Here is a 16,113-nt window from a genome sequence, read left to right on the forward strand (position 1 = left end):
CTATAAATGAAAGGGTGAAATATCTTTTAGTTATTGATCAAGAGTTATATCACTTGATTTTGGACAAAGAATTATAACTATATAATCAACATTACTTGAATAGTTATGAAATATTATTTGAATAATTATGTCTCTTTTAAATATGTGATTATTTAGAAAAGATACTTATTGAAAGTTATGTGTCTATGAAGAGAGAGTTCTTATAAATAGTAGTGAGATTTAATTTGGAATATATACCAAAAATTCTCAAAAGTTTTTTCTAATATTCCTCCATCTTCTACTATTATTAGATTATTCTATAAAGAATTACTGCAGAAATTCTTTATAGAATTTGATTTTCTTGTTATACTCTGCTTAATGCTTAGTGGACTATTTCCGTTAATGCAAAACGCAAATAGTCACTGGGTTTCATTGTATCCTTGAGGTTTGTTTGCTTCACACCGAGTATAGGTGAGGTGAATAGAACCTTAACGATAGTGGCTTGATACACGCCATGGAGCCTTGTCCTATTGTTTTGTTTTTCTGTTCAAGGAGTTGTTCATGTGTTCAAGATTTTTCTCAACGAAGTTCCACATTAACAATTTTAACTAATTAGTAGTAATTTTTTAAAATATTACCTAAGGATACATAATAATATTTTACCTCTACTAGATTTTTAACTCAATTGGCACACTATATTTATGTTCGCTTAACTAAGAATATTTTTTTTACCAAACTTAAATAAGAATATTTAAAACGTAACAAATAACTACTCTTTTATTAAATATTTTTTATAAACAAATATTACCATACCGGAACGGTGACAGGTTCTATTATCATACCCAAAAAAAACAAACAAACAAACAAATGTGTACCTTTTGACCTATAGCTTTTACGAAAACAAGTCTTAATTACTAACTTTCATGGAGATCGCAGTGCTTGTATTTATACAATGATGGAATTACACAATACTATAGTAAATAATCATGTCTTGCATTCGGCAAATAACATATACATGTTGATCATAAAGTGAAGCTAATGGACTCAAAGTGCAGGTTCTGTGCCAATCCAGACGCACAAATTTTCGCAACATCGTGCCGCATCTTCCTCGGTCCACACGCAAGAACTCCAACATCTGATTCTTTTAAGTCTAATAGTGTTTCTGCAATATCGAGAGGAACCGTCAATTTTACTATAAACATGGACGCCATTACTGTTTAAGGTTCTCACTCAATTAACAAGCTTACTCTTGAAATCAGGTCTTGAACCAAAATGAACATTGGTAGCTTGGACGAGGGACTGATGGGGAAGGCTTTCGAGTTCTGCACCAGAAAACCATGGCGACACCCCTGGTGATGTTACTGGTGTTGCTATTTCTCTGTTCGGGATTCGGTTCCCTTCCCTTGCATTTTGTTTCTTGTACCACAAGAAAACTACACTAGAAACAATGAAAATGCAAACACAAACAAGAAACATATCCCAGAGTGCTCTATAAGAGAAATGGTAGATTTGTTCAGTGTTGTGATCTATAGGGTATATATAATAACGAGTGACAATGCCCAAAAGAAGAAGGAACATAAGGAATGAGGATGAAATTATTGCCCCAAGCCATAACCAATTGTTGGGGCCTAGTGTAGCAGAAATGGGTGAGTCTAAGGGGCTTGGCTTAAACCATATTGTTTGGAGAGGTTTGTGGGCTTCAGCCATTGGCTGCTCTTCCTCTCTGGTGATGTATGCTTCAATCTGCAACTGTATTTGGGATATTTGTGGAGGAGTACCCGAGATGGGAAGCAACAAATCTAGCATTGCAAGGTCAGCTGAGTTCTTGAAGGCACAAATCATAATAACTCGTGGAACCTTGAAATTTGGCTTCTGGATTTGGAAAATTATCTCTCGGATTATGGAGATAAAGGGAGTAATGCCACTGCCTCCGGACACCAATACCATACACTCGTGCCTGTTTATAATTTAACAGGTAAATTTAGTATTTTCGCCCCTATATCGTACTCAAGTTGGGATCAATTTGGTATAATTTTCTTTTTGTCATTCATTGATATTATGGTTTAGTTCAAATCACTAATATCATCAAGCAACTGTTTGTGGGATGAGTGGAATTTTAAAATATCCAAATTGGACCTTTTAAATTAATTAATTAGTGAAAATAAGTATTTTGACAGACTTAATTTCAGCTTTTATTTCAGAAAATTTTGGATTTTTAAAGAATTAGTCATATGGTTCAACTTATTTAAAAATCGATAAATTAGTAAAAAACTATTTTGATAATTATATAATTTTACATATTTTAATGATATTTTATAATTTAAATTTAAATGGTTAAAAGGTAAATTTATTAATAATTTAATAGAACGTAGGGTGTAATTTAGCTTAGTTATCAATTGAAAACATTCCACCCACCTCAGAAAATGAGAAGAATTAGGCCCATAGGGCCCTTCAGTTGAAACTATTTTGATATTTATATAATTTTACATATTTTAATGATATTTTATAATTTAAATTTAAATGGTTAAAAGGTAAATTTATTAATAATTTAATAGAACGTAGGGTGTAATTTAACTTAGTTATCAATTGAAAACATTCCACCCACCTCAGAAAATGAGAAGAATTAGGCCCATAGGGCCCTTCGGTTGAAACTTGAAGACGATCCAAAGATGAACCGAGTTCTTTGTAAAGCTTGTGAGACCAACTTCCTTGACATTTGATCACCACGCTAAGCTCATCAGTCTCCATATTGCAATTGGAAGAAACTGTAAAAGGATGCCATTGTAACTTCGAAATTCTAGGGACATTCACAAACAAGATGCTGGTCGGATTATAATACAATCCTGGAAGGTCCAAAGAAAAGATTAATAACAGCTGAAATCATAAATATATAAGAAGATTTAAGCATATTAATTGCAGGATAGTTATAATGACCAGGAGTCTTGGAGAAGTTGAGTTCAAGAAGGCCACATGGTAAGAGACGTGCAGACAATAATGCGGTCCGTTGTCGGGATTGTAAGAATCTTAAGTATCTATCAATGAGGAAAAGGAAGATCCCAGGAAGGATCATGCAGAAATAAGCATCGCCCACATGCAGTACGTAGAAGAAGATGTAGGGAAAGTAGAGATGGTGGGTGTAGAAGAAAAGCTCAAACTTCATTCGTCTAAACTGAGGCAAGCTTGTCACCCACATTGGCATTGCAATTACAATTGCAATCACTCCTGCTACATTTGATACCCAAGTTTTGCTCCATTCCACCATCTGCACACCCAAATAATATACTTACATTTATCAGTTCTCACTCCGATCTTCCAATAACAAATATCAACTATAACCATATTAAAATATTATTAATACAAAATTTTCAAAAGAAAATGTTGAATATGGTAAATAACTACCTATCACATTTAAGCTGATTTTTTAAAAAAAACTATATATATTTTACAGTTTATGAATATTAATCTTTTCAAGGTTTTAGTAGTCTCTCAAAATATCGCCTCTAAAATTTAAACTTAAATTCTAATTCTGAAAATGCAATGTGACTCACTACTATACCTAACAATAGTTGGTATTCAAATTATTATATTTAAATTTTATTCAAATTTATCTACAATGATATAAAATATTATAGTAATAAAATTAAATTATGAAATAGATAACCTCCAAAAAGCAAAATTTACAATTATCAAGCAATATAATTATATTTAATACTTAATTAATATATTAAACAATTTTATAATATAAATTTAATATTTAATTTATTCAACATTTAATATTTCAAATTATTAAAATTTGACATCTCTAAGGATAAATATCAAATGAAAGATTGTAATAACAGAAACTCCAAGAATCAATAAATAGAACTTAACCAACCGTAAAACTACTGTATTTTTCCTAGATTAAAATGATACTATATAAAGAAAATGTTCCCCAAAACATGCATATTGTTAATTTGGTGCTAAGGTTGTTAAACGGTTGCATTGGTTATTATTCAAATAAAATATTATTAATTGAATTAATTTAAATTTTAAAAATTTTATTCGTTAATCAAATAAAAATTTCAAAAATCATTAACAGGTTATATTAACGGAAACTTGTAAAATATATTTTTTCTTTTGGATCAAACAAATTTAAAATAATAATAATAATGTGATGACAACACTAAATTAAAAACGTAACTCATAACAAATTGCAATATTAATGATGGCAAAAACACAAGATAGCAGAAAAGTTTAACAATAATTTGCAACATCAACAGTAAAGTTGTCAGTAAAAAAAAACAGGGACTTAATTATGATAATAATTCAAAATGAAAAGAAAAGAAAAATAATTTATTGAAGTCTTAAAAAAACTAAAGATAATAACAATTTTGAACTGAATTAATCAATAATCCAACTTTCTCAAAAAATTTATCTAACCTTTAACCACATTAAATTTGATGACTAATTAATTAACTAAAATTAATTTGATTTGATAGATTATTGGTTTCAACCCAAGTTTATATACCCGTATTTGGTGCCTCCTCCATTTTCGTGAATGCTTCTATGTGCTCAGGATCGTGGGATTATTAGGGGTGTTAAGGCTAGCATGAAAGGGTCAAATATTAACCATTTGTTTTTTTGCTGATGACGCTCTCCTCTTTATTAGAAACAAAAAAGGGAAAGTTGAAGCTTTTATGAATATTTTAAATGATTTTGAGAAAATGTTTGGACAAAAAATTAATTTAGAAAAATCTATGGTTTATTTTATCCCGAACACCCCTGCTAATCAACGAGAGCTTATCAGCAATATGCTCCATATGAAGGTGGTTGAGAAGTTAGATAATTATCTAGGCTTACCTTTGCATATCGAGAAGAGGAAATCTTTACCTCTTAAGGACATTCTTAATCGTCTTTCCTCTAGAATTAACAGCTGGTTAAAACGTCTCCTTACTAACTTATGCCCTGTCTATTTTTCTTGCTCCTAAAGGTATTATTGAAAACATGAACTCAGGGATATGCAAAATGTGGTAGGCGTGTAAAACTAAGCACCGAGGTTGGGCTACAATGGCATGGGACAATATTTGTATTCCTAAGGGCATGGGGGGTCTCGGTTTTGGAGACTTGCATCTTTTCAACCTAGCTCTTCTCAGAAGACAAGCTTATAGGCTTCTCACTGATAAGGATACGCTTTGTTATCGTGTTCTCAGCTCAAAATACTTCTTGAATGGTAATTTCTCTAGCCTAAAACATGTTGATAAACCGTCTGTTACTTGGAGTAATATTGCCACAGTTGTTCGAAGTTTAAGACAAGGCTTTGGGTGGCTAGTGGGAAAAGGAAAAAGTGTGGATATTCATAAAGATAATTGGGGCTTTGAAGGTCTTAATGGGGATGCTTTTATATGCAATAGGGAGCAAGTGAGCGAGAAGAAAATTTATGAGCTGTGGGTGCCAGATAGTAAACACTGAGGCATGAATAGGGTGAATGATATTTATGGAGAAACATTGGGAGATCAAATTTGTAATATCCCCATCTTTCCTCACTGTCCGAATGATGTGCTTGTTTGGTTTCACAGTCATCATGGTACTTATACTACTAAAGTGGCGTACTCTTGGCTCATCCTCAAAAAGATGGGCATGGGACCTCACCAGTTGCTCTGGAAAATGATCTGGCAGCTCAAAATCATTCCAAAGATTCAAATTTTGATTGGAGAGTGGGTCATGAAAATTTGCTACAAATTCAAAAATTACATCCATTCGACCTTTAATGAATCCGGCTTACCAGCGTTGTGGGGCTGATAAAGAAACACTTATTCACGCTTTAAAGGATTGTCCAACTGCGAGGGAGACTCTGATGTGTAGGGGCCTTGACGATAGATTGGTCAGCAATGTATTCGATCGGTGCATCGACTGGCTGGAGATGGCTTAAGAATCCTTGATAAAAAAGTTATGGAAAACTTCATTACCCTCATTTGGAACTCCTAATGTAATAGAAAAATTTTACTTTTCGTGGTAAAGAGGAGGATGCGAATACTATCTGGAATAGAGCTTTGACGTTCAGTAACAACTTCAGGATCCATAACTTTAGCGAAAGACCGATGCTCCCTAGTCAACCTACTGGTCGTAAATGGATAAAGTCGTCCCGTAGGGTGGCGAAAATAAATGTGGACACTTTCATTAAAGAGGGGAACATGGGGTTGGGTGTGATTGTCAGGGATGAAGATAGTTTTGGTTTGGGAGGGTATGGCTGTGTAAAAGATATGAATTTTAATAGTGAATGGGCAGAAATGAGGCTATTGAGGAAGGCGACAGCCTGGCAAAAAGTTTGAATTTAAAAAGGGTTCAATTCGAATCTGACAATGCAAATATTGTGAATAAAATTAATAGAAGGGATCATGATATAACGTTTTTGGGATAGCTAGCTAAAGACATTTATAAGAAGCTGAAGTCCTTTGAGGATGCCATCATCACTTGGATGCTAGATCCAGTAATAAGCTTGCTGGTTTTATTAGCAAATTTGTATTGAGTAATAATTGTATTTGGAATTTCGATGTGAATTATCTAAAAGAGATTCACGATCTTATAATTCTAGATGCTATAAATGAAAGCTAAGCCTTTGAGGTTCGTTTTGTTTTGTTAAAAAAAAAAGTATTTGGTGCCTCCTCTTCTCCTATTGTACTTCCTCTCGGGCCTATGATTTATATTCTCTACGCCAACGTTCATTTTGGGATGCACACCCATATCTAAGCTTAATGTCTTTATCACATAAATTAAACCCATTAGATGAGATTAATGAAATCAATTAGATAAAAAATCAATTGCATGCTGAAAAAAAATTCAATGTCGATGGGGCGTTCTTGATTGAGATACAAAAGAATCCTGTTGGATGATATTACAAAACTTCTTTAAATGCAAAGGGAATACATGGCACAATGACACATGTTACTAACCATGATAAACAACAAAAGAAAATGTTCTATCAAGTATCAACAACAACTCAATGATCTTAACTTCTTTTTACCTTTGAAAGGTAAAAATGAAAGGACGATCAAAAAGGAAGGAATCTAAACCCCAACTTTATGTATTTTTTCCAATAAAGAAGACAACCCCATAAAAGATGCATAATAAAAGTGATCCCACACCTTTCCTTTACCCATATCCATAGAGGACTATGTACTAGTATTAGAAGTGAGATTATATTTTATTATTCTACTAAAAAATGGATAATTTAATCTTTATATGTTAGATTAAAGAGCAACTTGGTCTTTCTGTTAAAAGTTTCATCTGTTTTTGTTGTTAAAACTTGTTCTTTATACTTTAGCATGCGATACACATAGTAAGCCATGTGTCACTGTCTAGTTATTTTGTCAACTATGTCAGTTTTTAACTATACAAAATAATGAAATTTTTAACAAAAAAGATTAAATTACTTTTTGATCTAATGCACAGGAACTAATTGGTCTATTTCTTGAGTAAAGGAGACAAAATGTAGTCTGACTTCTAACATAAGGACCTCCATAATTCTTTTATCAGATTGAATATAAAGAGTAAAAGGTAATTAGGAAAGAATGAATTGATGAAAACTATACCTCAGCCATTTGATTAGTGATGGCCCAGTAGATAATGAAACCAATTGTATGAGCAGCAAAAAGTATGTTAGAGAGGTGTCCAAGCCAAATATGATATTTGATGCTTGATTCTGAGGTTAGCCCAATTAGAGGCAAAACTGATGACCCTCTTGTTACAGGGAAGAAGAGAAATGCCCAGCATATGTTCCCTATGTATCCAAGTCTTAATGATACACTTCGAAGTTTAGCTTCCCATCTGCCCCATCAAGCATAAACCAAAAAAAAAAAAAAAAAATCCCACATATATTAATATTCAAAGTTCAAACTTAAACTAAAAACACATAGGGTTTTGTCGTATACGTACATTTTCTCGCCTTCTTTATGCATGTGAAGGTTTCCGAAGCTGACATGCAAGTAGTTTGCAAGAGACCAGATTAAGAGAGCGACAAACATGGATGCAAACGTTAGCTCCAATGCAGAAACAATTCCAAGGGGAGCCATTACCACCACCGGTCGTTTCAACAAGGCAGTAACACTGTCCAAACCCAACCTTTTGGAGTGATTAGAAGAGTCGGTCGATTTGTTTTGAAAATGGAGGTAAGCGCAACCAAACGCAGCAATGAACATCAGGGGGAAAGAAAATAGCAAAAGGTTTGTCCCTGTTAAGTTAAAAAGTGGGTGCATGCAATGCAACGCCATGTAAAGGAATCAATCAAAAGATTTGAAGAGTGAAACAACATCGCACAGTTAGTCAGCAGCAAAAAGCCAAAAGCATCAAAGACAACAACTCACCTTGTCCTGAAAAATAAGTAGAATTGAGAGTGGTTTCCAGGTTGGGTGTCCATGTGTTTTTGTAAAGTTTAGTCGGCAGCATAACCCAAATCATCAACCACACAGCGAAAACCACAAGGAAAATCGCCCGCACCATTCGTTTGCTGCTCATCTTCTCTCTCCTTAAAAGCTTTTACTAAACATATATATTTATATGTATGTATGTATGTATATAAAGCCACACTCGCTGCCTAAGGCTTATATATATATGAAACAACTACGAGTATCGAATAGTAAAGGGCTTAAAGAGAAAACAGCATGAAGCATGCATACATGCACTTAGTTTGGATTCTTTAGGATGATTTCATTTGGTTTTTATTTTGGGATTGAAAAATTTCAATTTAATCTTGTGAGGTTGACAGATCATGGGAGGTTGAGTCTCAGGAGATCTGTCATTTAATTGGGCAACGTGGTGATAAATTCATTTGGCATGTTATTGATTCAAGTCTGTGGTTTTGGTTGTGATGGATGCTTTGCTGGAGATAAGGAGCTCATCTTGCGTTGGTGTTGCTACATAGATTATGCTGATATTTAAGAGGTTTTTAATCCTAGTATATTTTTATCTTTAAATGGAAGTTTCAATGTTAAGTTTTTGGTGCATTTTGTTTTTACTTCCATGTTTTGGTTTGCTTCAGGTGTCTGGTAATAGTATGTTTGCTTTACTATCCTTAGTTTTTTTCTTTTTTCAGTTTTTAGTAACAAGTTTATTTTGACTGACCAATATATATATATTTGATGTAACCATACATGTTCTAATTTGTTTCATAGTTTAAGTACATTGCAGTGGAATGTATGTAAAATTCTCTCAACAATCAAAATTTTAAATGTTTGAAAATAAAACCACTTTAATTTTTTCCAACTTGGTAATATCTTTATATTTGATTTATTAGAGTCAAACTTAAAAGAGTAATAGTATATTAGTGGTATAAACTAATTTTAATGTATAGGATTGTGCTTCTAATGCTAGTACATAGTTGACTTTATTTCTTAGAAATGATAGTACTGATAGTACAAGAGAAAACTTTGCAATATAAGAAAAATACTGAATAATCCGTTACGTATGCATAAATCAGAATACAGATATGAACAAAACAAATTAGACTATAAATGAAGCAAATGTAAATATATATATATATATATATATATATATAATATTCAAACACATTTGTTAAAGATAATCAAAACATATATGTAATGATAAAAATTTAAAAATTTCATAACTAGAGTTAGAAAATTGATAAATGTCTTATAAATGTATAGTAAAATATTAAAAATTATTTTTTAAAAAGACACATGTCAATTTTATAAGAATGTTCGTGGAATAAAAAAAATATACTGTCGATGTACCAAATACTCACTCATATTTAATATAAGGAAAATATTTGGTACACTGTGAGCGGAGTTTTTAGACTCCACAAGCAGGGTTAAGGGTTGATAAGTGTCTTATAGGAGTATAGCAAAATATTAAAAAAAAATAGAGACACATGTTAATTTTTAGGCTTAATACATAATTTGGTATTTAAGTTTGATAATTTTTTTTCTAATGTGATACTTGTTGTAACACCCCTCACCCGTCTCTGTCACCGGGCTAGGGCTACAGGAAGTTACAAGCATTAACAAAATGAACATAGATAATTTCCAATTAAAGAATTTATTTTTAAAACAAACATTAATAATTTCATTCAATCAATATGTCATTCAAAATAAAACGGGACTTAAATTGAGCCTACACAGTATTAAAAGTGATTGTGAAATAACCAAGGATTAAATTGAATTAAAATATAAAAATAGTATAAAAACTAAAAAAAGGGGTCACATGACCATGTCGCGAGGACATGTGACAAGGCTCAGCTCGTGTGGAGTAGAGACATGGCCATGCGGCCAAACTGTGTTCTAAGCTATGCCCATGTAACTCTAGGTCACACGGCTGTGTCGCCAGACCATGTTAGTCTCTGAGACCGTGTAAACCTTAATCACCAAAATTAAACAGAGCACATGGTCATGTCATACAAGCATGTAGGACACACGATTGTGTAACAGACCGTGTCACAGGCTGTGTGTACTCAAAAACACCTTCAAACACAAGCCATTTCACACACCCTTTCTTAGGTTCCAAGCCATACATTAACCAACATCCAAACCTAATCAAAATGTGCCAAAACATACCAAAATATATCAATTCACAATCAACTTAAGTGCCTAACCAATATGTCCTCATTAGCACCTCAATTCAAACATTAATATTAAACATTCAACTCAAAACATAACTAACATGTTAATCTTATTCAATCATCAACTATGACTCAAATAATATATGCCAAAATCATCAATTTATACCAAATTATATTACAACTGAAATCATGTTCAACTAATACCATAATGACTTTCTACCATTATACTAATTATACAACAACATTTCCAACCATTGGCACATATAAGATCCACAATACAACCATTCATTAAAACTTAACTAAGCATATAACCAAACATTATATCTCAATGTCAACCATTTCACAAAACAAAGTTAACATAACATTTCCAAATAACTTCACCACATTCATTATATAGACCTACCATGAAAACATGAAACTTCACATTATATAACAACTTTAAACACATTACAATTGAAACAAGAATTTAAAACTCATCAACTCCAAATATCCTATATACATGAGACAAAACCAAAATAATTAATCAACAAACTACCAAAATAGAAGTTGGATAGTGCGAGCCTCAATGTTGCCTGTCCAACTGGAACGACGAAAATGTGCAAGTGTACACAATCGCAACAAGTAATAAAGTAACAAGTAAATGTCGAGTTATCATACCTACAGGGACTATGAAAAGATTTATTTATGAATGCAATTTAAAACATTTTGGTGAAGAAAAATATTTTGATTTGAGAAATGATTAAAAACTAGAAAACAAAGTAAAATAAATAAAATAAAATAAAGTTCTAATGCACGACCCCAAAAGCTGATTTTAATCAAGGTGACATAATTGTGTTAGATTAATTACTTTTGTTAACTTAGAATTATTAAACTCGTGTTTATATTGTTAAGAATAAATTCACAGCAACTCGGTAATTTGCTAACTTATGAACATACTTACCTACAAAAATCCATTCATCTCTTGACTATATCTCTATGTCAATTCAATCGATTAAATAAACTTTAATAGGCAAATGTGTTAATGCACATACGTACTTATGAAATTAAATAATCTCTTGTACATATCTCTATGCCAATTCAAACAATTAATTTAATCACATAAGCACATAAAAGATTACGTGAGGTAACAATGTATTTTTAACTTGAAACAGTTTAATCACAATAATCTTACAAATTATGTAAGGCAATTGTATCGCTCGATACCGTTGCTAATTTAACTTTCAGTTACCTTAGATGATTAAACATGCATTGATTAAGTATCGTGTCAATTAATTACAATTTCAATCCGTTTAAATAATTAATTCATTAGTTACCTTACAATTGTAATGCAAGAATAACTTAGTCATAGTTTTACTTAATCAAACATCTTATTGAGGCTTATAACAACACAAACACAATTTTAATAAATTAAGAAGACGAAATGCAATCAACCTAACACGAATTAAATTTAAGCCATATTAATTAAATAAATCATATCAACATAAATATTCATAGACATGTTCATCATAAAAATAACATAATTTAAAAATATATGGATCAAGAAGCAAATCTGGTGTTTCTCCGTGGCTTGGCTGAGTTGCTCCACTCTTCCTTATTCAGTTGTTTTTGTCGAACCAAGGCTTCTATGAACACTTGAATGCTGCTCCAAATGATGGATGAATGACTCTTTTTCAAGAGGTGAAATCAGCAAGAGGACAAAGGAAAACAGATGGAAAAATAAAGAGATAAAGTTGAGAGAGAAGAGAAGAGATGAGAAAGTTGAGGTGTGTTGAAATGATCAGCCAAGGGGGTTTTATAGGGTGAGAGGGCTGCTAAAAATAGCCAAAATCAGCAGCCAAAGAGCCCTCCCATGGCCGGCCACACATGTGGCAAGTCTAAAGTTTTTAAACTTACTATATTAAGGCTAGGGCAAATCTAGAAAGGCACAAATAGTGGAGGGGTTTGTTTGCAATTTGAACAAGTATTCAAGGGCCATTTTTCAAGCTAATTAATCAGCCAAGTAAGCTGATTGGGTCAGCACGAGGGATGGTTTTGGGCTGCCTAGTACTCAGTTGGTTCGGTTTTCCTCGGTTCAGCTCAACTGGGCCACTTTTCATAATTAATTAATAATTTATTAATTTAACCTAAATTATATAGGATATAAATTAAAATTAATTATATTATGAATTAATACACATAATTTGGACAATCTTAGGCTGAAAAATTAATTCTCCTTGGTGCTTCAAAATTGTGTCTTGGTTTTGCGCTTCTAGTAGTGTCTGCCGAGTCATTTTTTGCCCTTTGTGCAAATCAGTTGAAAATAATAAAAAATAATAAAAAATTATTATAAAATTAATTAAAATTAATTATATTTATAATTTAAGTCCAGAATAATTATTTTATAATAAGTATACATTTTTCAACAATAATTTTACCAAAACTGCATGAATTTGATTTAAAAAGGGCATGAAAAAGTGTGTATATTTTCGTGTTTCCACACCCCTAAACTTAATTCATTGCTTGTACCGAGTAATGTTGTAACACCCCTATAACCCGTATCCGTCGCCGGGATGGGTTATGAAGTGTTACCAACCCAAAATATCACATTTGTACAATCACATTGATATAAGAACATTGACTTTTATATGCATTCAAAAACTTTATACAAACATTTAAAAGATGCCATATTCGCATGGCCCATATACAACAACATCTCAAAAATATCATTTACTTAAGTCTATTCTATACATGCCATACTAGCTTCAAAACATAGTAATACCAAAATGATAGATAGTGTGACGAGTTACTGACGATCCCTTTCTGAGCAGGTGCTGGAGTCAACAATCTATAAAATAGAGAAACGTAACAAACGGAGTACGCTTTCATAAGCTTAGTAAGTTTTAAGCAATGCAACAAATAAACTCAATTATACATCAATTATTCAATTTCTCAAGAGGTCATTTTCTAGATATATTACCATGTGGCCAAATATACACAAGCACATAATGCACAATCAGCATTCTAATTTCACTTAATCTGAATTCATATGGCATAAATAAATCGAATATTTTCGCATACTTTCACACCTTGACCGAATGTATTATGATCATAGACATAGATATAACATTTATTTACATATGTATCACATTATACACTTATGATTCAATTCAAATAATATAAATACATAATATGTACCTGGCCAACTTAACGTATTGAATGTATTCATTTGTCGTTCTAACACAAGGTATCTTAGTTTTAGACTTTTATCAAATCACCGGCATTCAGCCTGCTAGGTTTAAAAACCTGAATTCATTCACCGGCATTTCGCCTGCTAGGCTTGAAGCCTGATATCATTTCACCGGCATTATAGCCTACTAGGCTCGAAAGCCTGAATAGTATCTTACCGATATTATAGCCTGCTAGGCTCAAAGCCCTGAATAGTATCTCACCGGCATTATAGTCTGCTAGGCTCAAAGGCCCTAATAGTATCTCACTGGCATTATAGCCTGCTAGGCTCAAAGGCCCGAATAGTATCTCACCGGCATTATAGCCTACTAGGCTCAAAGGCCCGAATAATGCTGTGCGATATTCAAATCAACAAGTTTCATATAACACAATCACACCAAATTGGGTACAAGCATTATTCAAATATATTACCCTAAATTTTATTCACTTTTATCTCATTTCATCACTCATATTCAACATTTCATAGTTTACATGTAACATCTTACTCAAATTCATCTAACACTATCATTTGATCATGAAAGCATATCACATTTTACTTCCATTACAATTGCCATTCGGCCATATACATATATGACAAGTAATACTAAATTCTCATAATCTGTCATGTCATTATCGAATATTATAAATATTTAACTACTTAAAACTTACCTCAAATATATTTTCGAACAGTCCCGGTTCGACTATTCAACTATTTTCTCTTTTCCCCTGTCCAACCTTGGTTCTCTAAGCTCTTGAGTTAATTCAAACAAAATTTAATTTATTAAAGTCCCATCAAGCTAGCTTATAGCCGAATATTCATTGTATACTTAGTTCACATACACAAACACAAAACTCATAAGGCTTATCATATTTTCATATATATATCTTTACCATATAGCCGAATATATATATATATATATATATATATAGCTCATCAAATAGGTATTTATTTGCGTTTCCCTTTTAACATATATTGATCAACTAGTCCATGCATTAGCCATTGACACATTCGGTCATTAAAGCAATAACCTGTTAACATTCAAGCATTTTATACCAAAATTTCTCCCAAGGCTGAATTCATCTACAACCTTTAGTACCTATACAAAGTTTATATTAATTTATACACACACCATTAACCTAGTATCAATTAACTAAGTACTTTAAAATTTTCTTTAACTAAGTAACTTATCCGGAAATAATAAGGGCAAAATTTAACAAGCTTAACTAAGTAACTTGTCAGGAAATATTAAGAGCAAATTTAACAAGCTTAACTAAGTAGCTTGTCTGGAAATATTCAGAGCAAATTTAACAAGCTTTAAATTCAACTTATAATTTGAGCATAACTCATCAGGGCATCCACACTAATTTATTATCCAAACATCCATAGCCGAATACACATATTCTTTCATTCATTCTTAACAAAATTCTATCAAGCTTAAATCTCCATTTCATCATTTTAAAACGCAACATTACTCAATGTTATCTAAATTCACATTCGGCAACTACACATACACACAAGCCGATTTCACCTTCTTATCTAATGCACCTATATGAACATTTAGCTAGCTCCAACTTCACTCATCCACAATTACTCATTAAAACATGAAGACAACAACCATTCCCTTCAAATTCTTCCATAGCTGATTACTCATATCACCACACAATTCAAAATTTTGACATGGGCTAAGTAAGGAACTTAGTAACTAGCTTAAATTATGCTAAAATCTCAAAAACTAACATGGATTACTTACCTTAATTCCAACTCAAAGGTGACTGAATGGCTATCTCCCCTTTTCTTCTTTAAGATTCGGCTAAGCTAAGGAAGAAGATGAACCAAAACATTTTGTTTTTCTTTTTATCATCTTTTCTTATTTTAATTAATTTTTATTTCATAATTTAAGCCATTAACTATTATAATATTAATATATAATGCATATATTGCTTCTCATCATCATTATGGCCGGCCACTACAAATTAAAGTGGAAGATTTAACATGCAAATCCACCTATTTTACACCATAAATTATTTGGCCACTTCAAATTAACTTATCACATTTTCAAAAATTTTCACATAAGTCCTATTTAATAATTTCACATACAAATGACAAAATCAAAGTATGAAATTTTTCACACATGCACTTTCACATATAATAAGCACAGAATATAACATCTAATTATTTTCGTGACTAGGTTTTATGGTCCCGAAACCACTTTCCGACTAGGGTCAAATTAGGGCTACCACAACTCTCCCCCCTTAGGAAATTTTTGTCCCCAAAAATCTTTCCAGTGAAAAGGTTAGGATAACGTTCTTTCATTGAGTCCTCTAGCTCCCAAGTCACTTCTTCAACCCCGTGTTTGAGCCACAGTACTTTCACTAATGAG

General features: G+C 32.2%; 1 protein-coding gene across 1 annotated transcript; it reads right to left on the reverse strand.

Moving 5' to 3' along the window:
• Positions 1–729: 729 nt before the first annotated feature.
• On the reverse strand, positions 730–8,664 carry LOC108469354 (ferric reduction oxidase 4-like). Its single transcript, XM_017770245.2, has 7 exons — positions 8,319–8,664; positions 7,891–8,185; positions 7,548–7,782; positions 2,914–3,241; positions 2,585–2,822; positions 1,227–1,936; positions 730–1,141 (listed from the first exon to the last, which is right to left on the reverse strand). The coding sequence occupies exons 1-7, from the start codon at positions 8,467–8,469 to the stop codon at positions 1,002–1,004; spliced, it is 2,097 nt and encodes a 698-aa protein (XP_017625734.1). The 5' UTR covers positions 8,470–8,664; the 3' UTR covers positions 730–1,001.
• Positions 8,665–16,113: the final 7,449 nt, after the last annotated feature.

The sequence above is a fragment of the Gossypium arboreum genome, chromosome 9 (genome assembly GCF_025698485.1).
Source record: "Gossypium arboreum isolate Shixiya-1 chromosome 9, ASM2569848v2, whole genome shotgun sequence".
In the NCBI taxonomy this organism is placed as follows: Eukaryota; Viridiplantae; Streptophyta; class Magnoliopsida; order Malvales; family Malvaceae; genus Gossypium; species Gossypium arboreum.